Here is a 25,962-nt window from a genome sequence, read left to right as displayed (position 1 = left end):
GGGGAGGAGAGAGCTCCTTACCTTTCCCACCGCGACTTGGCGACAGTGATCCATGCGGCAGTCGCCTCCAGGCTTGACTACTGTAATTCGCTCTATGCGGGGCTGCCCTTGAAGCTGTCCCAGAAACTCCAGCGGGTGCAGAATGCTGCAGCAAGGCTCCTCATGGGGTCTCTGCCATGGGAGCATATTCACCCAGTGCTTTACCAGTTGCACTGGCTCCCAGTGGAGTACAGGATCAGGTTTAAGGTGCTGGTTTTGACCTTTGAAGCCCTTCACGGCCTAGGACCCACGTACCTACGGGACCGCCTCTCCTGGTCTGCCCCGCAGAGGACCTTAAGTTCCATGAATAACCATAGTTTAGAGGTCCCAGGCCCTAAGGAAGTCAGATTATCCTCCACCAGGGCCAGGGCCTCCTCAGTGGTGGCTCCGACCTGGTGGAATGCTTCGTCCCATGAGACCAGGGCCCTGCAGGATTTAACATCCTTCCACAGGGCCTGTAAGACAGAGCTATTCCGCCTGGCTTTCAATTTGAACTTAGCCTGATCTTTTATTCTCCTTCCTTCCCTCTCTCCCCCCTTTTTATGAAGATTCCCTGCTCTGGGATCCCACAGCTAATTCTCCCCTGGTCTCCTCGCTGGCCCAAATAGGACTAATTTAGCCAGCTAGCCCTGGTGGTCATCTAATGTTTATTGGATGAATCCCCCCCGCCCAAAATTGATTTTTGAATTCTGAATTTATCGTTATTCACGTTTTATACTGTATTTTATGCTGTTTTTTGTTGCATCAATTAAGTGTTTTAAATTTGCTGTTAGCCGCCCTGAGCCTGGTTTTCTGAACCGGGAAGGGCGGGGTATAAATAAAAAATTATTTATTATTTATTTACTGGTCTTGATGGCTGGGCTCGGCTTCCACAGTTGGAGGCAGGGATGCTTTCTGGGTACCAGTTGCTGCAAACGCAGGAGGAGAGAGGGCTCTTGGGTTCACATCTGGTTGTCCCCTGGGAGAAGGCAATGCTGGACTCAAGGAGCTATTGGCCTGACCCAGGAGGCTCCTCTTACCTGCAATTGCTGCTCAGAAGCATTTTTGGGTGGCCGCACACGAGAAAATTCCCACCAGCAGGACCCAGACAGGGAGAACTTTAGGAAGGAAATGCCAGCCAGGAGGTTGCGCTTGTATCGTAATGATGGGGAAGGATCATAGCTGTCAACGTTTCCCTTTTTTTAAGGGGAATTCCCTTATTCCGAATAGGATTCCTCGCAAGAAAAGGGAAAAGTTGACAGCTATGGGAAGGATGCTAACTTTAGCAGAGGTCCTGAGCTGAGCTGAGATGGAGGACCAGTAACCAGGTGAAAAGGGTTTTTTTTGTGTGTGTGTGTGTTTGTGTGTGGAAATAAGAAGCTTTGCTTATTAATGCTGCTCCAGAGTCAACACCACCACCTTGCTATTTTGCTGCACTGCATTCTAATAGCCCTTCTTAGGTTGACAGACTCCCAAAAGTCTTTTTTTTTATAAAAAAAGTGGCATGCAAATGAAATTGTTATATACATATAAACAAACAAGCAGACAAACAGACAAAAAAACCACTTTCTGTTCCCTTATTCAGGAGAGCAGAGCGTCAGCTGGAAGGAAGTCTGGTCTAGTGGGCAGATCCTGCTATAACGAGAACTGGAGGCATGTTTCTTTTGTTTGGTTTTAGGAGGCCTGTTTCTGAACTGCAAAGTCCCTGGGAGTGGCGGTGGGACTGGCAGAAGTGCCTTGGGCTGTGGGAGATGTTCTGCGGAGGGCGTCCACCAGGGCGGGCAAACCTGTAGGGGGGGGGAAGTCATGGGGGGGGGAGGGAGAAAAGAAACCCATAAGAGGAGCCTTGTAGCTGGATCAATGAGCTCCTGAACAGCTTGAACAGCTCTTGCTGGAAGCCACAGGCGGGGAGAAGAGGGCTTTTGTGTCCAGGTCCTCCTTCAAGGTTATTGTATTTTAGTGTTTTCTTGGAAGCTGCCCAGAGTGGCTGCGAGGACCCTGGGCAGGGTATAAATAAATTATTATTATTATTATTATTATTATTATTATTATTATTATTATTATTATTATTCCCCAAAGGGGTACCTGGTCGGCCACTGCTGAGAACAGGATGCTGGACTGCATGGACCATGGGTCTGATCCAGCCAGGCTCTCCTGATGCTCTCATCAGGCCCAAGGCACATCTGGTCCACCATTCTGTTCTCATGGGGGTCAACCAAGACGTCCCCATTGTAAAGCCCCCAAGCTGGACATGCGCACAGCCTCCTCCCAGTTAGAGCTTTTCAAGCTTGAATAAGGAGGTTTGAGGGCCCTTGTGCCCTGCAATATAGAAGCCCTGTTAGAATTCCTGCTCCCTGATTGCAGTCATGGGATTGTTGCCTATCCCATGACGGTGTATGTTTTGACTCCACAGAGTGGGAAGTGATGGAGACAGGATGTTTGTGTAACTGTGTTCCGTGAAGTGGGACTATTGTCCTTTGTTCTTTCTCTTTACTGTCTGATGCTAGAGAGAGAGGGAGCCATGTTGCAGTGCTCCGTGTGTGTTTATATGTAAATAAAGTAAAGGTAAAGGGACCCCTGACCATTAGATCCAGTTGTGGCCAACTCTGGGCTTACGTGCTCATCTCGCTCTATAGGCCGAGGGAGGCGGCGTACAGCTTCCGGGTCATGTGGCCAGCATGACTAAGCCACTTCTGGCGAACCAGAGCAGCACACACAAATGCCGTTTACCTTCCTGCCAGAGCGGTACCTATTTATCTACTTGCACTTGGACGTGCTTTCGAACTGCTAGGTTGGCAGGAACAGGGACCGAGCAACGGGAGCTCACCCCGTCGTGGGGATTCGAACCGCCAACCTTCTGATCGGCAAGTCCTAGGCTCTGTGGTTTAACCCACAGCGCCACCCGCATCCTTGTAAATAAAGTAGATTAGCCAAAATGCTGAGTTGCTGAGGTCTGTTACGCAAGCTGCGAAGACTCTGCAGATCCCTAAGTGTGCCTATGTCTGTTGGCACTGTTCGCAGTGATGTTCGGGCAGAAGAAAGCTTTTGAAACTTCCAAACCATCGGCCAGGAGGGAGGGAACATGCCAGTCAGGTATGTGTCTCTGCCAGGGTTCTACTCAAGAGTAAGACGAGCTCCTGACCATGCCATCTGTCATGGATGCTTTAGCTGAGATTCCCGCATCGCAGGGGGTTGGACTAGATGACCCTTGGGGACCCTCCATCTCTACACTTCTATGATTCTATGAGTCCCCTCCCCAGGGCAAAGAAGGGGAGGTGCGTGAGAGCCTCACCCCTTGCGATGCCCTATGCACTAAAGCACCCTTTGCCCACCTGGAGAGCACCAGGGTTGCAAAGGCTGCCCTACAGGAACGAGTAATGTTTGTTACAACCATTCACCCAAGTGCTCCCTGCATTCCTCACACCGGGAAGAGGTGAAATGCTAAAGGTTTATAAAATGATGCCTGGCGTGGACATTGTTGTAGGCGCCATCTATGCAGGGCCATGGGGGCCCAGGCACCCACACATTTTCAATGAAGGGGCTGGGCGGCCCCCAAAGTTCTACGAGGCAGTGTGCACCCTCTGGAACGGGGGCAAGGCAGCACACCTGGTCATTGTCATGCACTTTGGAACTCCCTGATTCTTGACGTCAGGCCTAGGCCTGATAGCAATATCAAGCTCCCCCAACTGTTCCTTGGTTTCTGTTTTTGGGAGACAGGAGGCGGGCAGGTGTAGAGGACTCCCTGGTCCTGAATGGGGTAACTGGGCCCCTGAAGGACCAGGTGCGCAGCCTGGGAGTCATTTGGACTCACAGCTGTCCATGGAGGCGCAGGTCAATTCTGTGTCCAGGGCAGCTGTTTATCAGCTCCATCTGGTACGCAGGCTAAGACCCTACCTGCCCGCGAACTGTCTCGCCAGAGTGGTGCATGCTCTGGTTATCTCCCGCTTGGACTACTGCAATGTGCTCTATGTGGGGCTACCTTTGAAGGTGACCTGGAAACTGCAATTAATCCAGAATGCGGCAGCTAGACTGGTGACTGGGGGCAGCCGCCGAGACCACATAACTTGAAACACCTACATTGGCTCCCAGTACATTTCCGGGCACAATTCAAAGTGTTGGTCCTGACCTTTAAAGCCCTAAACGGCCTCGGTCCTGTATACCTGAAGGAGCGTCTCCACCTCCATCGTTCTACCTGGACACTGAGGTCCAGCTCCGAGGGCCTTCTGGCGGTTCCCTCTCTGCGAGAAGCCAAGTTACAGGGAACCAGGCAGAGGGCCTTCTCAGTGGTGGCACCTGCCCTGTGGAACGCCTTCCCACCAGATGTCTAAGAGAACAACAACTACCAGACTTTTAGAAGACATCTGAAGGCAGCCCTGTTTAGGGAAGCTTTTAATGTTTGATGCATTACTGTATTTTGATATTTTGTTGGAAGCTGCCCAGAGTGGCTGGGGAAGCCCAGCCAGATGGGCGGGGTATACCGGTAAATAATAAATTATTATTATTATTATTATTATTATTATTATTATTATTATTATTATTGGCTTCTAGATCCTTGATCATCTTGGTCACCCTCCCCTTCATGCTCCCCAGCTTGTCAATAGCCTTCTGAATTGGGCCAGAATTGGGCCAGACGCGGATTTGGGGCAGTGTGACTGTCTCACTCGCAATGGGCTCTGATCTGAGAGGGGGCTCTTGGGGGGGGGGCTGCAACAATGATGTAAAATGGAAGGCAAGAGGCAGCAGTGGTGGTGGGGGCTGAATTTTGGTGTCGTAAAGGGTGCCTCTGAAATCCGAAAGCCCCAAATCCGCCACTGACTGCACCCAGCACTCCAGGTATGGTCTGACCAAGACAGAATAGAGTGATGCGATGACTTCCCTTGATCTGGACACTAGACTTCTGTGGATGCAGCCTAGAATCGCATTAGCTTTTTTTGCCGTCGCATCACGCTGTTGGCTCATTTGAAGGAGGCGGGGAAAAAACAGATATACAGAATAATTTTCAACCCCGTGGAAACTGCCTATCTGTTGAAAGCTGCCCAGAGTGGCTGGGGCAATCCAGTCAGAAGGGCAGGATAATAATAATAATAATAATAATAATAATAATAGGCTGCAGCCAAGGAACAGGCCTTACAAGTCTGTAGCTAAAAAAAGCCAATGCAATTCTGGGCTGCATCAATAGGAGTATAGCATCTAGATCAAGGGAAGTAATAGTGTCACTGTATTCTGCTCTGGTCAGACCTCACCTGGAGTACTGTGTCCAGTTCTGGGCACCACAGTTCAAGAAGGACACTGGCAAACTGGAACGTGTCCAGAGGAGGGCAACCAAAATGGTCAAAGGCCTGGAAACGATGCCTTATGAGGAACGGCTAAGGGAGCTGGGCATGTTTAGCCTGGAGAAGAGGAGGTTAAGGCCATGTTCAAATATATAAAAGGATGTCACATAGAGGAGGGAGAAAGGTTGTTTTCTGCTGCTCCAGAGAAGCGGACACGGAGCAATGGATCCAAACTACAAGAAAGAAGATTCCACCTAAACATTAGGAAGAACTTCCTGACAGTAAGAGCTGTTCGACAGTGGAATTTGCTGCCAAGGAGTGTGGTGGAGTCTCCTTCTTTGGAGGTCTTTAAGCAGAGGCTTGACAACCATATGTCAGGAGTGCTCTGATGGTGTTTCCTGCTTGGCAGGGGGTTGGACTCAATGGCCCTTGTGGTCTCTTCCAACTCTATGATTCTATGATTCTAAGTCCGCTTTTATCTTACCCACGTCTGCTAACCTCTGGTGTTGCTCAGACGGTTCACTCCGATCCGGTCAAGGGGGATTCCAAACCGCCTCTTTGGAATTTCCACAACTTTCCTGTGTAATGAGATGCAATTAATTGGGATATCCCAATGCCCCTTTCCAGATGTTTACCACTCTGATCAGACCCAGCCAGACAAGCCCTGCACCAAAACAGCCATGGGCTGAGACGTCTCTTCTGCGAGGAAGTTCTGTGTACATATGCTTATAAAATTATTCATGGCCTGGGGGAGAATGGTTTTCTCCCTCATGGTACTAGAACTCGTGAACACCCAGCGAAGCCGAATGTTGGAAGTTTTAGGGCAGAAGAAAAGAAAGTCCTTCTTTACTCAGAGCATAGCTGAACCCTGGAACTCACTTCCGCAGGAAGCAATGACCTAGATATCCCTCCTGGCCATGAATTTATTCTTTTAAAACTATTGATGGCTCCTAGCCAGCCTGGTTCTTCTCTGCCTCTACGGCTGGAGGCAGTGATGATTCTGAATCCCAGATGGTGGAAACCACAGAAGGGGAGAGTGTTGGTCTTGTGTTCGAATCCTGCTTGCAGGTTTCTCATTTGGGGCCCTGGCTGGCCCCTGTGAGAATAGGAGGCTAGACTAGATGGGCCGTGGGTCTGATCCACCAGCCTCTTCTTGCGGCCTTATAGGCATTAGAACTAGTGCAATGAGTGCTAGGATCCAGCATGCGCAAGACCTCTGTTTCTTTTGCAGGGCCCTAAAAGAACCAAAGTATCACAAAGTGTTCCAATTGGAAGTGGAACGCATTTGCGACTGTCGCTTTCACGAGGTTTCCACAGAGCAAAGCTCATTGGCAGAGCGCTTTTGGTGGGGACGTGCTCACTCTTGTGGCCATCTCAAGCTACAGCAAGGCTCAATCTTCACTGTATGCTTGTGAAACATAAAGGTAAAGGGACCCCTGACCATTAGGTCCAGTCGTGACCGACTCTGGGGTTGCAGTGCTCATCTCGCTTTACTGGCCGAGGGAGCCGGCGTACAGCTTCTGGGTCATGTGGCCAGCAGGAGTAAGCCGCTTCTGGCGAACCAGAGCAGCGCACGGAAACGCCATTTACCTTCCTGCCGGAGCGGTACCTGTTTATCTACTTGCACTTTGACATGCTTTCGAACTGCTAGGTGGGCAGGAGCAGGGACCGAGCAATGGGAGCTCACCCCGTCATGGGGATTCAAACCTCCGACCTTCTGATCGGCAAGCCCTAGGCTCTGTGGTTTAACCCACAGCGCCACCCGTGTCCCTTTGTGAAACATGGACCACTTCTAAACGCCATCTCCAACTCCTTGAAAGATTCCATCAACGGTGTCTCCAAAAAATTTTACACATCACTTGGGAAGGCAGGCAAACTAATGCCAGTGTACTGGAAGAAGCAAAGATCACCAGTGTTGAAGCAATGATTCTTCAACATCAACGTTGCTGGACTGGTCATGTTGTGCGGATGCCTGATGATCGTCTTCCAAAGCAACTACTCTATTCCCAACTTAAAAATGGAAAGCGTAATGCTGGTGGTCAACAAAAGAGGTTTAAAGATCTCAAAGGAAAGCTAAAAAATGTAGTATAAACACCAACAATTGGGAAACACTGGCCTGCGAGCACTGCAGTTGGAGAACAGCCTTGACCAAAGGCACCACGGGCTTTGAAGACACTCTAACTCAGGACGCAAGGGAGAAACGTGCTAAGAGGAAGGCATGCTTGGCAAACCCTCACCGTGATCAACTCCCGTGCGGAAACCAATGTCCCCACTGTGGAAGGATGTGTGGATCCAGAATTGGCCTCCACAGTCACTTACGGACTCACAGTTAAGACCGTGTTTATGGAAGACAATCTTACTCAGCTACGAGGGATCGCCAAAGAAGAACAGCAAGACTCAATCTTGCTTATTGGGGCTGATGAGATCCATAGTTCAAAACAGCTTCAGGGCACCAGGTTGGGGAAGGCCAATGGAAAGCTTTCTGCTTCCTTTGACAAATCGCTACCTCCATTTGTATTTTGAGTATGACGCAAATTAATTTACGTACGGTGCAGAAGTGTGCGATGCATATTATTGCAAATTTGTTTTAGCATTGCAAGCCCCCTTCTGCTTGCCCCCTGCCTGGAAGACACGGGTCTGAGCTGCTTCCCACTAGTCCCATGCTTCCTAGGCACAGCGGCTTTGCCTTTGCACTGCTTCTCCTCCCACCCACCAAAACCCGCTCTTTAGCGCTAAATTGGAACAAACAGCAGTCCGCAAAAAACATGATTGCCATTTGTTCCGATTCAACACTAAACCGTAGGTTTCCTGGGGGGAAGCAGCAGAGCAAAAGGAGGTGTGGGTGAGTCCTTCGTTGTACACACATTCTTGCTTACAAAACTACCAGCATCCATAAGGGAGTACATTTACGCATGTGCAGAGTTCTTCCTGCGCATAGAAAGCAACCTTTGGGTCTCTTCTGCAGTTCCATGACTCTGAGATCCAGTTCTTCCTCACTGCTCACCTCTGCTTGGCTTTCAGGTCCAGGGAACCGGCCGAAAGCCTGTCGAGAGGGGAGCCAAACCCCGAGAAACTCCGCTTCTTTTTCGTCTCGATGACATCATTTTCGAGGGACACCAGTTCATCGAAGAGGAGAAGTTTTGCGACCAGGTCGGCAGCTGGCTTCTCCTGGCCAGACAGAGACAGGCGACCCTCGCCCAGGGGGGAGGAAGGAGCCGAAGCCTGCTGCAAAGGAGAAAAGAATGATCTTCCAGCTATTATTTATGGATTACTATAATTATCAATATCATTAACTGAGTCTACACTTTGGAACTCCCTGCCTATTGATGTCAGGTAGGTACCTTAACTGTTCTATTTTTGGCATCTGCCAAAAAACGTTCTCTTGCCAACCCCTCTTGTCTTCCTGTACTAATAATCTAGGAACTTTCACTATTTAAAAAAACTAAGCTAAGTTTTACTGCCTGTGCAGCTTTTTCTGAATGCTATATGGAAAAGTGCATGAACCCGATCTTTGGAGAGTTGTGAGTATAGTGGTACCTCTAGTTAAGGACTTGATCTGTTCTGGGGTGCCATTTGCACCCCAAAAAGTCTGTAACTAGAGCGCCGCTTCTGCACACACACGCGATGCAATAGAGTGCTTCTGTGCATGTTCGTAGTGCGCAGAATGCTTCTGTGCATACGTGAAACGCGCAGAACGCTTCTGCAAATGTGTTATGCACGCAGAACACTTCTGCACATGCACGTGTGGTGAAACCCAGAAGTGTACACTTCTGGGTTTGCCACGTTCGCAAACTGAAAAGACACAACATGAACCTAACGCAACACGAGGTATGACTGTAAACCACTTACCAGAGGTGTGGTCTTTTTCCAGTACTGGGGAAAGCGTGAAACTTTGGAAAGAAACTGGAACTACAGTCATATCTTAGGTTACAGACGCTTCAGGTTGCGTTTTTTTGGGTTACGGACTGCTGGAACCTGGAAGTACCGGAACGAGTTACTTCCAGGTTTTGGCGGTCGCACATGCGCAGAAGCACCGAATCGCAGCCCATGCGTGCGCAGATGCGCCACTGTGGGTTGCGAAAGCTGCGGGTCGGGAACATGCATCCCTCACGGATCACGTTCGCAACCCAAGCATCCACTGTACCTTACAGGGGCACATTTTAAAGGCTTTAGAACCTCTATTTCCACACTTGACTTTGCTGCATATTTTGCGCAGTCATGGGCAGTGCTTTTCTTCTAGAAAGAAAGGTGCTGGTACTGCGTGCCCTTGAGTAGCCCCAGAAGAAAAAGCACTGGATTGGCCTGATCCAGGAGGCTCTTCTTATGTTCTTACGTCCTTAACATAACTCTCTGCCATGGACTGGCTGGATTCGGAGGAGGGCTGCAAGGCACCAGCTGGGGAACCCTCAAGGGAATCCCCAAGTGAAGAGCCAGGGAACAGGTGTGGGCCGACAATGGATGGTCAGAGAGAGAAGACAGGGAGGAGGAGGAGGTGTTGGAAGCTGAAGAGGTAACAGGTCTAAGTGAGCAGGAAGAGGCTGTGGCAGAGGGCAGTCCAGAATCAGGGGCAGAAGCAGAGGCTGGAGAGGAGCGGGGACAGAGGCAGCAATGAGGCAGGATGCTGAGGGAGCCAGGGAGGTCCCCCCTCCTGCTGTAACCAGCTGTCCTCCCCGCTGGTCTCCAAGAACGCGTAGAGAAATGAAAAGAGCAGAACAGTTGAGTGCAGATGCAGTTTGAGACTGAGTGGGGAAAACCTGGAGTGGAAGAGCTTAGAGAGGGATGGGAAGGCAGGGGGCTTGAGTCCTTGCAACCATGTCATTGGGGCAAGGCCTCCTGGGAAAGTGACTGTAACATACCCCGAGTACCCAAAGAAAATCGACTAAGCCTGAATGCACCCATATTGATATCGGAATAACAAATGGGTATAAATAGAATAACTATACGGACCTTTGCCAACAAAGGTCCGTATAGTTAAAGCTATGGTTTTCCCAGTAGTGATGTATGGAAGTGAGAGCTGGACCATAAAGAAGGCTGATCACCGAAGAATGGATGCTTTTGAATTCTGGTGTTGGAGGAGACACTTGAGAGTCCCATGGACTGTAAGAAGATCCAACCTCTCCATTCTGAAAGAAATCAGCCCTGAGTGCTCACTGGAAGGACAGATCCTGAAGCTGAGGCTCCAAGACTTTGGCCACCTCATGAGAAGAGAAGACTCCCTGGAAAAGACCCTGATGTTGGGAAAGATGGAGGGCCCAAGGAGAAGGGGACGACAGAGGACGAGATGGTGGGACAGTGTTCTCGAAGAGACCAGCATGAGTTTGACCAAACTGCGGGAGGCAGTGGAAGACAGGAGTGCCTGGCGTGCTCTGGTCCAGGGGGTCACGAAGAGTCGGACACCACTAAACGACTAAACAACAACAACAACAACATAAATAGAATGAAGCACCGGGGCCAGATGGCCTTTCGGCAATTTATTATAAAAAGTTCCAGGATGCACTTATTGAACCACTTAAGGACACCATGAATATAATTTTGGTGACTGGAGTAATTCCCGCGTCATTTCTTACCCTGATCCCTAAGCAAGATGGCGACTTAACAAAGACAAAAAAATTACAGACCTATTTCTTTATTGAACTGTGATCCTAAACTATTTGCTACAATTATAACTAACAGACTTAAAAAGACACTGACTGAGTCAGTCCACAGAGACCAAGTCGGGTTCTCACCAGGCTGAAAAATGAAGGACAATATAAGAAATGTAATTAACCTAATAGAGTATTTGGAAGTGAGAAATGAAAAGCATGCTGCCTTAATATTTTTAGATGTGGAGAAAGCCTTGGTCATTTTTGATTAAGGTATTAGAGAAAATGGACATAGGTAATTCTTTCCTGTCTTGAATGAAAGTGATCTATATTGATCAATCTGCAAATACTTTAAGAAATAAAAGGGTTTCGTGGACCTGAGCTGCATTTGGGTTGAGTAAAGAGTTTACTTCTCTGGCTTTGGAGACTTATGACTTCAGTGCTGACCTGGCACCATCAACTTTCTCCTCTTCCGGGAATTTGCCTGTTCCTCTTTTAAAGGCACTTTTAATTGTCCTTGCCTCTAGCATAGAGGAAGAAGGAGGATTGATGGCAGTAAAACTCTTTTTATGGTCTTTTCAAACTGCTTTTAAGAGCATTTAAAAAGAGAGAGAGAGATTTTAACTCTGACCGCTCGAGGGCGCTTTGAAATAAGAAATCCCAGCCTAGGAGAACGTCTTCGGTGCAGAAATTTGGGCTTGCCAGAAACAACTGGGCCTTTTTTGAGATCACCACTTACCTCTTGCAATGCCGCTACCTGGAACGTTGTCCTGGATTGCCACTGGAAGAGGGTGATGGCCAAGACGAGGTACCCAGCCGCTCGCTGGCAACGCAGCATCTGCAAAAGAAAGCAGCACCACAGTCCTTTGCCCGGTTCAGTCCCACACAGCTGGGTGCCCACTCCAAGCAGGGGGAAGTTCAAGGTGCGTATTTATCGACTCAGGTATTATCAGCTACAATTGCATGTCAACTCAGTATGGTCCGTTCTCAGGTGTGCGCAACCATCGAAAGAAGAAAGTGCCATATTTTAAAATGCAATGCCAATAAAATGGAAATTTCTCCTTTTGGGTGGAGGAAGCGGGGAAATAAACTAACAATATGGTAAACTAGAAATGGTAACAGAAGAAGCAGAGATTATAATTTTAGAAAATCCAAGCTGTTAAAAATGCCTGGGTAAATTAATCATCATCATCATCATCAAATTTTTATTTATACCCCGCCTTCCCCAGCCAGAGCCGGGCTCAGGGCGGCTAACACCAGTAAAATTACAATAAAAACATAATAGAGGGGGGAAAACCAATTTAAAATACAGGTTAAAATGCAATCTCATTTTAACAGTAGCCCATAGATCAAAACCATAAGGTGAGGGAAACATAAGGGTCAGACTGAGTCCAAATGAAAGGCTAGGTGGAACAGCTCTGTCTTGCAGGCCCTGCGGAAAGATGTCAAGTCCTGCAGGGCCCTAATCTCTTGTGACAGAGCGTTCCACCAGATCGGGGCCATGGCTGAAAAGGCCCTGGCCCTAGTTGAGACCAATCTAACCACCTTGCGACTTGGGACCTCCAAAATGCTGTCATTTGTGGACCTTAAGGTCCTCCGCGGGGCATACCAGGAGAGGCGGTCCCGTAGGCACGAGGGTCCTAGGCCATATAGGGCTTTAAAGGTCAAAACCAGCACCTTAAACCTGACCCTGTACTCCACTGGGAGCCAGTGCAGTTGGTGAAGCACTGGGTGAATGTGATCCAGCAGCGAGGATTTCAGCTGGCATCAAAGAGACAAGCTTTGCAGAAATTAAAGAGGAGAAAGGAGAGAGCAAGTAAAGGTTAGGAAGAACTTTCTGGCGGTAAGGGACCCCCTGGAAGGGGGTGAACTCTCCTTCATTGGTGGTGCTTAAGCTGAGGTTGGATGGCCATCTGTCATGGATGCTTGAGCTGAGATCCCTGCATTGCTAGATGACTCTTGGAGTTCCCTTCCAACTCTACAATTTGATGATACTATGAAAATTCCTGGGTGAAGGTCTGGGATTCTTCAGCAGAGGAAGCCATGGGCCCAGTAGACCTGAAGGAGTGTCTCCACCCCCATCGTTCAGCCCGGACGCTGAGGTCCAGTGCCGAGGGCCTTCTGGCAGTTCCCTCATTGCAAAGTTACAGGGAACCAGGCAGAGGGCCTTCTCCGTGGTGGCACCCGCCCTGTGGAACACCCTCCCACCAGATGTCAAAGAGATAAACAACTACCTGACATTCAGAAGACATCTTAAGGGAAGTTTTTAATGTATGACATTTTAGTGTATTTTTGGTCTTTGTGGAAGCCGCCCAGAGTGGCTGGGGAAACCCAGCCAGATGGGCGGGGTACAAATAATAAATTATTATCATCATCATTATTATTATGGAGAAAGAGTTTTCTCTCTGCTGATAAAAGCTTTCGATATTCCTCTGTAAATCTAGAACACCACTGCTGTGTTTTAAATGTTACAAAACAACCATACATACTTGGAATATATTTGTAGATGCTGAGACATATCTAGTAAAGGTAAAGGGACCCCTGACCATTAGGTCCAGTCGTGGCTGACTCTGGGGTTGCGGCGCTCATCTCGCTTTATTGGCCGAGGGAGCCGGCGTACAGCTTCCGGGTCATGTGGCCAACATGACTAAGCCGCTTCTGGAGAACCAGAGCAGCACATGGAAACGCCGTTTATCTTCCCGCTGGAGTGGTACCTCTTTATCTACTTGCGTTGGTGTGCTTTCAAACTGCTAGGTTGGCAGGAGCAGGGACAGAGCAACGGGAGCTCACCCCATTGTGGGGATTCGAACCACCGACCTTCTGATCGGCAAGTCCTAGGCTCTGTGGTTTAACCCACAGCACCCTCTGTAAATCTAGAACCCCACTGCTGTGTTTTAAACCCAGCCAGATGGGTGGGGTACAAATAATAAATTATTATTATTATTATTATTATTATTATTATTATTATTATTATTATATGTTACGAAACAACCATACACACTCGGAATATATTTGTATATGCTGAGACATATCTAAGGGTAGCCCAAAACCACCCCTGCAGTTTCTCCATCCCAGCGACGCGGACTTATAAAAAATATTGGGGGGGCCCGGGAAAGCTCATGAATAATAAATAAGCTCATGAATATGCAAATAAAGTGGCGCCGCCTCCTCGTGAGCGAATAGGGGAGAGCGTGCTGCGCCTATTAATCAGCTCCAAAGGAAATTGGGTGGAGCTTTTGCTCGGGAGGGAGGGCAGGAGGCATGCAGCCCGCCCCCCCTGTGCATTTTGGGCTGGGGGAGGGGCGGCGATGGCGCTCTGCTGGAGGGGCGCCGGAGATTATTGGGGGGGCGGAGCCCCCCCAAACGAATTTTTGAGGGGGCTCGGGCCCCCTCAAGCCCCATGGAGTCGGCGCCTATGCTCCATCCCATTCAGGGGGTAGCAAAATATGGGGAGGGAAGATCTTGGAACTTCTCGGTCATGGTGTTTTGGCAGAACTCTTTTCGATGGTTATGGCATCCTAGAAACTTTGACCAGTGAGCCACGGCTGGCGTCCCTGTCCTCTGGCCCATCTTGCAGAGGCTGATGGGGACCAGACTCAGGTTGTTCACATACCCACAATGGCTGCGTTCTGCCCCCACAGTTGGCAGCGGCAATGCTTCTGAATATCAGTTGCTGGAAACAGGGCCGGATTGAGGTTTGATGAGGCCCTCAGCTCCTGAAGGTCATGGGGCCCTTTCTATGTCCAGCTGTCCTTTGTCCACAACAAATGGTCGCTGTTTTTGTGTTGAATATATGCTGTATGGTTATTTATGGACCTCATAGGTATCTCAAGCCATTTGCACATCACAAAATATGTGTTTTGTCCATGTAATTGTTGATTTGAAATACAATTAAGAAGGAGAAGAATCTACATAGCTTATACGTAAATCCGGCACTGGCTGGAAACCACAGGAGAGTGTTCCTCTCATGCTTGGATCCTGCTTGTGGGTTTCTCACAGGAATCTTTGTCACGGTGAGAACAGGTTTGCAGAATCATGGCGTTGGAAGGGACTCCCAAGAGCCATCTAGTCCACCCCTGCAATGCAGGAATCTCAGCTCAAGCATCCCTGACAGATGGCAACCCGACCTCTGCTTAAAAAGCTCCAAGGAAGGTAGAGCCCACCAGCTCCCGAGGAAGTCTGTTGAATGGCTCTTACCGTCAGAAAATCTTTAGTCTTAATCTCCCTTTGGGTAATGCAGTACTGGATCTGCCATTGGCCTCATCCTGCAGGCTCTTTTGATGTTCTTCTTTGCCTTCCTCTACGGCCCCTGGTGAAAGGGCAAATCTCAGCAATGGAGTATATCTGCTTTGCACTCCTGTGCCGCAGGGGGGTTGGACTGGATGATCTTTGGGTGTCCCTTCCAACTATACAATTCTACGATTCTGTGAATCCCTGACAGATCTCCCAGTGAGACTGGGAGCACAGATAAGTGCAGGCCACACTCAGCGGGTCGGCATGACAGTCTGACTCAGTATAAGACGGCGTCTTGTGTCCTTTGAATTTTTATGCAGGTTTCTGCGCCGCCAAACTGAGAAACTGCAGCCTATCGCTGCGCAAGGAACCCACATCCTGATTATCTGCCTACGGAAGTGGGGGCGGGGGACGTAGAAATAAATGGCAAGGTTAAACACACACTTTTTCCCCTTCATGGCGAAACATCTGCGCTGCTGTTCATTCATCCCGGAGAGCTAAAAATAAGCCCCTGTACGCTAATCAAAATAAACAGAGAGGTCCTGAAGTGCAAAAAGGCATCTTGACTTCAACACAATTCAGGTAACTCTGGGAGTGGAAGAGGTGGAAAAGGTAAACGGCCAAGCTCTGCTTACAGGTTGCCAGGGGTCTTCAGCCTTGCCCTGCAACTAGCTGGTTGCACACATAATAATAATAATAATAATAATAATAATAATAATAATAATTTATTATTTCTACCCCGCCATCTGGTTGGGTTTCCCCAGCCACTCTGGGCGGCTTCCAACAAAAGATTAAAAATGCATTAAAAGATCAGTCATTAAAAGCTTCCCTAAACAGGGCTGCCTTCAGATGTAATAATAATAATAATAATAAATAATAAATAATAATAATTGTTGAACTATGGAACTCCCTGCTTCAGGAGAGATGGCAGCAATGCATCTGAGTAACAGCTGCTGGAAATCCTGCAAATTATTGTCAGTCTGACCTTGTAGTCTTATAGTCCAGGGTCAGCTGGTTCAAATCATCCACTGTTAGATCTATATCTCACCTTTTCTCCAAAGAGCAAAGAGCGGCTTAGACATTTCTGCCCTTCTCTATTTTATCCTTAAAACAACCCTGTGAAGTAAGTTAGGCTGAGAGATAGTGACTGGGCCAAAGTCACCCAGCGGACTTTGTGGCTCAGTGGATGATTTGAACCCTGTTCTCTCAGGTCCTAGTCTAGCCCCCTAACCACTAGGCAACACTGGTTGACCAGATGGTATTCTATGCAGGTCCAGGTGTGCTAAACTGACACACAGTCCTATCCGGTATCTAGGACTTTCCCCACTGAAATCAGCTCTCCGACAACACCAGACTTCTAAAATTGGGAAGACTGCTTTTGCCAGGTTGCACCAGAAGTGGGCAGCAAGTCTTTTCCTTGACATCCTTATTATGGGATGGTTCATCCTCATTTTGAGAACAAAGCTGATCCAAAATGAATGAGGCAACATCACATTCTTACAGGAACTCGTCATGTTTGGAAAGGTTTTAAAGCAGAGGTTGGGTGGCCGTCTGACGGGATCCTTTAGCTGAGATTCCTGCATCGCAGGGGGTTGGACTAGATGCCCCTTGGCTTCCCCTTCCAACTTGATGGTTTTATGATTCCATGAAATATCCGACATGGAAGTTGGAGCAAGCTTGTATTCTGCTGCTCCACAGGGGAGGACCCCAACCGTTGCATTTCAATGACAACCAAGGAAAGTAGAATTCGCTTTCTGAAAATAAAAGACACCTGACATTGGAACAGGCTCCCTCTGAGAGTGATGGACTCTCCTTCCTTAGAAGTTTTTGAACAGAGGTTGGGTGGCCATCTGTCATGGATCCTTTAGCTGTGATTCCTGGGGGTTGGACTAGATGACCCTTGGGTCCCTTCCAGCCCAATGGTTCTAGGATTCTAAGACCATCCTGGGCCCATTCAATCACCACAGGCTGAAGCTGCAACTCTCTCCTCTTCTGAAGAAGAACCAGGGGGAAGCCAACCTGGGTTTCTTCTTCTTTGGCCAGGTGAAAAAGAGAAGCTGCAGAGAGATTTTTTTCCTCCTTTCCTTCTATTGGGAAAAGCGCTCACACTGTGTTCACATTACAGCCGTACCTTGGTTTTCGAACAGCTCAGTTCTCGGATGTTTTGGCTCCTGAACGCCGCAAACCTGGAAGTGAGTGTTCTGGTTTGAAAACTATTTTTGGAAGCCGAACGTCTGGCAGGGCTTTCATGGCCTCCGATTGGCTGCAGGAGCTTCCTGCAGCCAATCGGAAGCCGCGCTTTGGTTTTCAAACGTTTTGGAAGTCGACTGGACTTCCGGAACTGATTCCGTTCGACTTCCGAGGTACCACTGTACTGCTTTATAGTGCTGTGAAGTTGTTGTTTTCCTTGGTATTATTTTTATTATGATTCATTGCATTTACATCCTACCCTTTCCCCCAAGAAAATCCAGGGTGCACTTGGTTAGAGTGTCGGACTAGGACTAAGGGGACCCGGGTTCAAATCTCTTCTTGGCCCTGAAGCTCATTGGGTGTCCTTGGGCCAGTCACTGCCTCTCAGCCTCAGTTTCCTCACAGGGTTTTTGTGTAGGATAAATGAGGAAGGGGAGAACTTCTAAGCCACCTTGAGCTCCTTGGAGAAAATAACAGGATACAAATGTAATAATCATAGCCATAATTCACACCTGCTTCATGGGCATGTAATGAACTTAGAATTGAACTATCAGCCCCCCCTGAATTTCCATCCACTTTCTTGAACCCGAGGGTTGGTAGGTGTTAATGACAGGAACTCTGAGATGGCAAGAATTTCAGCATTTTGGTAACTTCTGAAATTCCTTGTTTATATCAAAAAAGGAGTTGGCTGGTTGCTGAAGCAAAAGCCAACAGAGAAGGGAAAATAACCGCTATGTTGATGTGAAAAGGGCAATTTTGCTCTTATATCCCGGGAGAAAGATGAGCCACAAGTAGTTTGCTATTTTATTTTTTTAAAAAAATAAGGCTTTGATCCTGAGGGCTTACGAGAAAAGACATCTTGCAGAACGCAAGCGGCTGATGCCGCCAGATAATGGGCACCATCAATCATTTACTTAAACCCTATGTCAGGATGTCCGAGACTTGAGAAAACACACTTCCTTTCGTTAACACTGGAAATGAGCCAAAACAACCCGAGGTGGTTGTTTTTCTTAGAAGCTGTGACTTTTGGGCAATTTTCCAGCAGCTCTGGGAAAAAAAGTTCCCTTTCTTTCTTTTTTTTGTTAGAATTGCCTTTGCTTGCCCTTGGCGATATCGCTGTGTGGCCAACCCTAATTGGCTAGGTTGTGCCGTGAATCCTGACTGGTTGGGATCATTCAGGTGGTTAATCCAGAAAGGAATAAGGCGGGAATGAAATGATAGGAACATAAGAAAAGCCTGCTTGGATCAGGCCAATGGCCCACGGAGTCCAGCACTCTCTTCTCACAGCAGCTGACCAGATTCCCCAGTGAGAAACCCAAAAGCAGGATTCGAACACAAGAGCAACACTCTTCTTTCACATTCCGGCTAGTAGCTGTAATAAACGAAAATCTGCCCTTATTCCCTTATGGGGGACACAAGAGCCCTTTTAGAGTCCTTTGCAGGTTCTCCATCGGTCGGAGAAAAGAACAGAGGCCAAGCAGAGAATATTGAGAAGCAAAGCAGCTAGGAAGCCTGATCTTTATTGATCTGTTGCAACAGGGTCCTCCCCACAAGCAGGAGGAAGGAGGAACCCAGAAGAATGGTGTGCAAGTCTTTATATAGACTTTTGAAATTGCTCACCTTGGAGTCCAAGACCACCCCCAGGAACACCATACCTACATCACAGAAGGGGTGTAGCTCAAGACCACCACCCCAGATACATCATACCTAGATCACAGAAAGGGCGATCTACAACAGAAATCTGAGTGCGTTGTTTCTCTCCTGTCTGGCAGGTTACCTGTTAATGCTTACTTGATTGGATACCCTGGGGAGCCTGGCCAGTCTTTTGTAATGATAAATACTTAGTTCCTGAGCCAGATCACAGGCTCACCCTATTCATACACAGACATACCCTTAAGACCGGTTTTGTGAAGGACAAGACAATGGGGAGGCTTTTCCATTTTCCTTTGACCTTGCCGAGAAAACATTTGGTCAGTCTGGGAGCCAAAATGGTTCCAGGGCTGTTTTCCTGTGCTGCTTCAGACATGTGGTTTATATCTTTATGTACGTGTTTGCTTGGTACATTTATGAACATTTATTACATATATAAGACCTCAATTTATTTATTTCATGGCCAATGATAGCCCACAGCTCCTCCATGAATTGGCCCAACCCTCTTTTAAGGGCATCCAAGTTGGTTGGTGTCACAGCCTCCTGAGGAAGTGAGTTCCGCAATTTAACTATGCACTATGCGAAGAAGTCCTTTCTTTTACCTTTCCTGCATCTTCCGACATTCAGCTTGGACGGCTGGCTGAGCCAACAGGAGCCAGAGATATCGAACAGGATCAGAAAGGGAAATATCATCGCACAAGGCTAAGTATTCAGGGGACGAAAATTCCTATTTGAACAAAAATAGCTAGGATCTACTCAAAAACCCGACTCCGGGTGTCAACACTTCAGGGCTCACACGAGGCTGTGGGCACATCTTGGCAAAAGTCCTCTGCTGAAACAGGGGTGGCGCAAGGTTATATTTGACTTTGCTTGCTTCCGTATTTATTTATACTATATTTAGCCATTGGCTCTTAAAATCAAGATTAGGTCCATTAAAGTGTGGCTGTGTTTAGGAGATTGTGGTGGTTGGATCAGAGGCCGAGAGAGAGAAGGAGCTGCTACAGGGGTAAAAGGTGGCCAGTACAGCAGGATTAGACCTAGAATCATAGAACTGAAGGGTTCCCAGGGGTCATCTAGTCCAGCCCCCTGGAATCCATTTGCTCCTTCTCCTCCCAGACCACCCTCCAGTTTCAACAGCCTTATTGGGGTCCCCTTCAGACTAAAGGCACACCCAGTGAAGCTGAATGTTGCAAGGTTCAAGGCAGAGAAAAGAAAGGATTTCTTCATGCGGCAGAGTTCAACTGTGGAACTCACTCCCACAGGAGATGGCTGAAATGGTTTTAAAAGAGAATTAGACGATTTCAAGGGCTATCAATGGCTATGAGCCAGGATGGCTATGCTCTGCCCTTTGCATGTGGAGGCAGAGATGCTTCTTAGTCCTGGTTTCTTGAGACCACGGGCCTGATCCTGCAGCCTCGTCTTACATTCTCAAAAGTGCTGTTTCCCAAAGCTGCCATCTACACCCCCCTTTGAGCAGAGATGACTCGTCCATTGTGCTCTAGCAACCTTTGGAATGGACTACTGCAGGGGTCAGTAAACTTTTTCAGCAGGGGGCCGGTCCACCGTCCCTCAGACCTTGTGGGGGGCCGGACTATATTTTTTTAAAAAATATGAACGAATTCCTATGTCCCACAAAAAACCCAGAGATGCATTTTAAATAAAAGCACACATTCTACTCATGTAAAAACACGCTGATTCCCGGACCGTCCGCGGGCCAGATTTAGAAGGCGATTGGGCCGGATCTGGGCCCCGGGACCTAGTTTGCCTACCCATGGACTACTGCAACACAGTGGGGCTGCCCTTGAAGACAGTTCAGAACCTTCAGCTGGTCTAGAATGCAATGACTGCTAGCCAAGGGGAGTCATATAACTCCCATTGACTGCCGGTTAATTTCTCAGATGAATTCAAGGTGCTCAAATTAGTGCTTAAATCTCTACATAGGACAACAAATAGGACTAATTTAGCCAGCTAGCCCTGGTGATCATCTAATGTTTATTGGATGGATTTTCCCCTTAAATTGATTTTTGAATTCTGAATTTATTGTTATTCATGTTTTATACTGTATTTTATGCTGTTTTTGGTTGCATCAATTAAGTGTTTTAAATTTGCTGTTAGCCACCCTGAGCCCAGTTTTCTGAACCGGGAAGGGCGGGGTATAAATAAAAAAATATTATTATTATTATTACATTACTTGGGGTCCTAAATACCTGCAAGGCTGACTCCTTTCCTACAGACCAGACCAGGTGTTAAGATTAGCGAGGGAAGCCCCCCTTGGTTGGTTCTCTTACTCTTGGCAGTTCAAGGAGAGGAGATCCGATAGCCATCTTCAAATATCCAAAGGGCTGGAAGATGGAGCAAGCCTGCTTTCTGCTCCTGCTCCAGAGGGCAGGACCCAAACCGGTGGATTCAGATTGCAAGGAAGGAGATTCCGACTAAACATAAGGAGTGCTTTCTGAGAGCAAAATACAGTGGAATGGACCCCTTTGGAAAACAGGAGAGTCCACTCCTTCCTTTGGAAGTTTTTATGCAGAGGTTAGATGGCCATCTGCCAGAGATGCTTTAGTTGAGATTCCTGCATTGCAGTGGGTTGGTCTGGATGACCCTTGGGGTCCCTTCCGACTCTGCAATTCTATGATTCTAAGAATAATGAGCATTGGACATGAGCAAAGACTGTCGCAGGTGGGCTGAGTGTTTGTCTTGTTACTTTCATCCAGGTCTGTGTTCGAAATACCTGAGTCCAGGTGTCCATCCCCCCCTCCCGTTTTTTAGTGTGGGAACTTATTCTGAGCTAACTTTTCGAAGGCTGCTTTCTCCTCTTAAAGTTCACGGAGAATGAATCAAAAGGGTGGGGATGACCTTCATCGGCTAAGAAAATCCTCCTTCCCCTAAACGCTAAATTCTCACTTCTTGTCCATTCTGCAAGACGGAGAACACCATTAATATTATTTTCAGTAGCACAGCAACCAAGTTGTTGAGTCAACTCGCTTCTCTGGCATGTTCCTTTAGAGGCATCATGTTGTGAAGTTATTTTATTATTTATGTATTGCATTTATATGCTACCTTCTCCTCCAAGGAGCTCCAGGTGCTCTGTGCGGTACTTCTTCCCCTGTGAGGGAAGTTAGGCTGAGAGAGGGCGATGACTGGTCCAAAATCACAGTTGTGTTTCATGGCTGAGATGGGAATCGAACCCTCGTCTCCAAGGTCTAACACTCGAACCACTACACCACACTGCCCACACTGCATTTTCAAAATCAGCTGAACAAAGGCATTTAAAAATAATAATAAAAAATAAAAGTAATATGACCTGCCGTTCCCTGCATTCAGACACCTCTAAGAACAATGCAAACAGCCCATTCCAGACCACCATTTGACACGCTGGGATAATTTTGGTCCATTTCAGCCCCGTTTGAGAATTGCAGTGAGACACACAGCGTGCAGGTGGGGAAACCCCCTTGTCACCCTCTGCAGACTTTGCATATTCTTGCTGGTTCTGAGCAGAACTTTTCCAAAGCAGCAGTGCTAGGATGGAAGCAAAGGGTTGTAAGAAAAGCAAGTCACACACAGAGAGAGATGGCCTCTGTTCACTCACCTTGCCTGGAGGAAGCTTGGAAGATCAGCCCTTCAAATCTTCAAAAAAACAACCCCTGGTCCTTCCAAGCTGGTTCCTCTTCACTTATCTCTGATGTTCACTTTTCTCTCGGAGTTTTTATAGTCTCTGAAGGCGCTCCTGCACTCCAATCCCTGCCTCTGCTCTCTCTTACATCATTTCTCAAGATTTCCCACTGCTCCTCGTCTCGAATCCCTCTCTCTCTCGGTCTCCCTCCCCTCTCCACATGCTCATTTCTCCTGTTTTATTTATTGCTCCGATCAGGGCAATTAGATTATCGAGAAATGAGAACTGGGCGGGCTGGATCAGATTGGGGGGGGGGGCGGGTTTCTATCTCTTCCCGACAAAGCCCAGCTGGGCGCCTCTTCTGGGAATCTTGCAAGTTGGGTGAGGGCCACAAAAATTATCTTCCTTGTAATCCGGGTAGAAAAAAAGGCTTAAATCCCAAGAAAAAAAAGCAAGTGTTCTGAGCCCAGAGCTTTTGCAGGACAGAAGTTTATCAGATGGTGTGCTGCATGGAGAAAGGGGATAGGGTAATGTTGTCCTTGTTCTCCCCTAACACAGGGACTTGTGGATTATTCAATGAAGCGGAAGGTCAGAAGATTTGGGGCAGGTAAAAGAAAAGACTTTTTCATGAAGTGCATAATTAAACTTTGGAACTCCCTCCTGAAGGAGACAGGGTTGGCCCCAGTGCCAGATTTACATATAAGCTAAACAAGCTCTAGCTTAGGGCCCCACTCTTTTGGGGGGGCCCCAAAAAAAATTAAAGGAAAAAAACCCTGGATGTACATTTCCAAAATATAAAATAAAAAATAAAACAAAATAAAACCTACATACAGCAACCGTGTCATGGGCCCCGCCTGCTAGTCTGCTCCTGAAAATATCACTGGTTTGCTTATTTCTTTATCAATTACTTTGATGAAATACATGTTTTGTGATGTGCAAATGGCTTGAGATACCTATGAGGTCCATCAGTGACCATATAGCATATATTCAACAGAAAAAACAGCGGCAATTTGTTGTTGACAAAGGACAGCTGGAAATATAAAGGGCCCCATTACCTTCAGGAGCTGAGGGCCTCATCAAACCTCAATCCGACCCTGGATGACCCCCCCAACCTGGATGGCTTTAAAAGGTAAAGGTAAAGGGACCCCTGACCATTAGGTCCAGCCGTGAATGACTCTGAGGTTGCGGCGCTCATCTCGCTCTATGGGCCGAGGGAGCCAGCATTTGTCTGCAGACAGCTTCTGGGTCATGTGGCCAGCATGACTAAGCCACTTCTGGCGAACCAGAGCAGCGCACGGAAACGCCGTTTACCTTCCCGCCGGAGCGGTACCTATTTATCTACTTGCACCTTGATGTGCTTTCAAACTGCTAGGTTGGCAGGAGCAGGGACCGAGCAACGGGAGCTCACCCCGTCGCGGGGATTTGAACCGCCGACCTTCTGATTGGCAAGTCCTAGGCTCAGTGGTTTAACCCACAGCGCCACCCGCGTCCTGGCTTTAAAAGAGGAGGAGACAAATTCATGAAGACAGAAAGGGCCATTGATGGCTCCTAGCTAGGATGGCTCTGCTCTGCCTCCACATCTTGGGGCAGCAATTCTTCCGAAAACCAGTTGCTGGAAAAGCTCAGGAGGCGGAAAGGTTCTTCTGCTCCAATCCTGCTTACAGGTTTCCCATTGAGGCAGCTTGCTGACCACTGTGAGAACAGGATTAGACAAGCCCCCTTTGGCCTGACCCAGCAGCCAGGCTCTTACATTCTTACAGAACCTCCAGGTTCAGTGTCAGTCTATCCAGATTCCTTGGGTGGTTTGACCGCTGTGAGAACAGGATGCTGGACTTTACAGACCCCAGGCCTAATCCAGCAGGCTATGTTCTTACTATGGCAGATCAGAGCGAACCTTTTCAAATACAGTGGTACCTCTGGATGCGAACGGGATCCATTCCGGAGTCCCATTTGCATCCTGAGCAGAATGCAACCTGCGTCTGTGCGTGCGCGGGTCGTGATTTGCCACTTCTGCGCATGTGCGTGACATTATTTTGAGCGTCTGTGCATGCGCGAGCGGCAAAACCCGAAAGTAACCCTTTCCTTTACTTCCGGGTCGCCGTGTAACGCAACCTGAAAATGCTCAACCTGAAGTGTCTTTTACCCAAGGTATGACTGTCCATATAGTAAAAGCTATGGTTTTCCCAGTAGTGATGTATGGAAGCGAGAGCTGGACCATAAAGAAGGCTGATCGCCCGAAGAATGGATGCTTTTGAATTCTGGTGCTGGAGGAGACTCTTGAGAGTCCCATGGACTGCAAGAAGATCCAACCTATCTATTCTGGAGGAAATCAGCCCTGAGTGCTCACTGGAAGGACAGATCGTGAAGCTGTGGCTCCAAGACTTTGGCCACCTCATGAGAAGAGAAGATTCCCTGGAAAAGACCCTGATGTTGGGAAAGATGGAGGGCACAAGGAGAAGGGGACGACAGAGGATGAGATGGTGGGACAGTGTTCTCGAAGCTACCAGCATGAGTTTGACCAAACTGCGGGAGGCAGTGGAAGACAGGAGTGCCTGGCGTGCTCTGGTCCAGGGGGTCACGAAGAGTCGGACACGACTAAACGACTAAACAACAACAACAACAGCATGACTGTACCCCAGAGGCTCTGTGTCTTACTGGGGTCTCTTTTTAAAGCAGGTCTGCACTGCACCATCCCTTGAAACTTGGTTGGTCCAAAGGAAAGCAGAGCAAGACGTTTGGCCGTAGCTTGGCTGCAGGAGTTGCTGGAAAGAGGCGTACAAGGCAGCATCCAACCGCCTTAGAGACTCCAGATTGGTGTAGATTTTACGCCTTAGCCTTTTCTTCTCCCAAAGAAAACCCACAAGGCAGCAGAGGTTTAGGGCCAGCGTTTTCCCTGGTTTAAACTTTTATCTCAGCTGTGAAATAGAAATACAGTGGTGCCCCGCAAGACGAATGCCTCGCAAGACGGAAAACCCGCTAGACGAAAGGGTTTTCCGTTTTGGAGGTGCTTCGCAAAACGAATTTCCTATGGCCTTGCTTCACAAGACGAAAATGTCTTGTGAGTTCCTCCGGGGTTTTTTTCCTCCCCCCCCTTTTCCCCAAGCCGCTAAGCCGCTTATCAGCTGATCCGCTAAGCCGCTAAGCCGCTTAACAGCTGATCGCTAAGCCGCTTATCAGCTGATCCGCTAAGCCGCTTAACAGCTGATCCGCTAAGCCGCTAAGCCGCTTAACAGCTGATTCGCTAAGCCGCTTAACAGCTGATCCGTTAAGCCGCTAATAGCGCTAATCCGCTAATCCGCTAATGGGCTTGCTTCACAAGCCAAAAAAACCGCAAGACGAAGAGACTCGCGGAACGGATTCTTTTCGTCTTGCGAGGCACCACTGTAATAATAATAATAATAAT

At 48.1% G+C, this 25,962-nt stretch overlaps 1 protein-coding gene across 2 annotated transcripts; it reads right to left on the bottom strand.

The window, feature by feature from the left end:
- Positions 1 to 578: 578 nt before the first annotated feature.
- Positions 579 to 22,749, bottom strand: OSTN (osteocrin). 2 transcript variants are annotated; one of them, XM_053390876.1, is made up of 5 exons: positions 22,536 to 22,749; positions 11,613 to 11,711; positions 8,296 to 8,516; positions 5,790 to 5,869; positions 579 to 1,805 (listed from the first exon to the last, which is right to left on the bottom strand). In XM_053390876.1, the coding sequence occupies exons 2-5, from the start codon at positions 11,709 to 11,711 to the stop codon at positions 1,693 to 1,695; spliced, it is 513 nt and encodes a 170-aa protein (XP_053246851.1). In that variant the 5' UTR covers positions 22,536 to 22,749; the 3' UTR covers positions 579 to 1,692. The 2 variants fall into 2 exon arrangements, with proteins under 2 accessions (XP_053246851.1, XP_053246852.1); XM_053390877.1 differs by lacking the exon at positions 22,536 to 22,749 and adding an exon at positions 15,071 to 15,392.
- Positions 22,750 to 25,962: the final 3,213 nt, after the last annotated feature.

Source organism: Podarcis raffonei, chromosome 5 (genome assembly GCF_027172205.1).
Source record: "Podarcis raffonei isolate rPodRaf1 chromosome 5, rPodRaf1.pri, whole genome shotgun sequence".
In the NCBI taxonomy this organism is placed as follows: Eukaryota; Metazoa; Chordata; class Lepidosauria; order Squamata; family Lacertidae; genus Podarcis; species Podarcis raffonei.
Note: the sequence above shows the minus strand (reverse complement) of the source record. Positions and strands in the feature narration are given on the sequence as shown.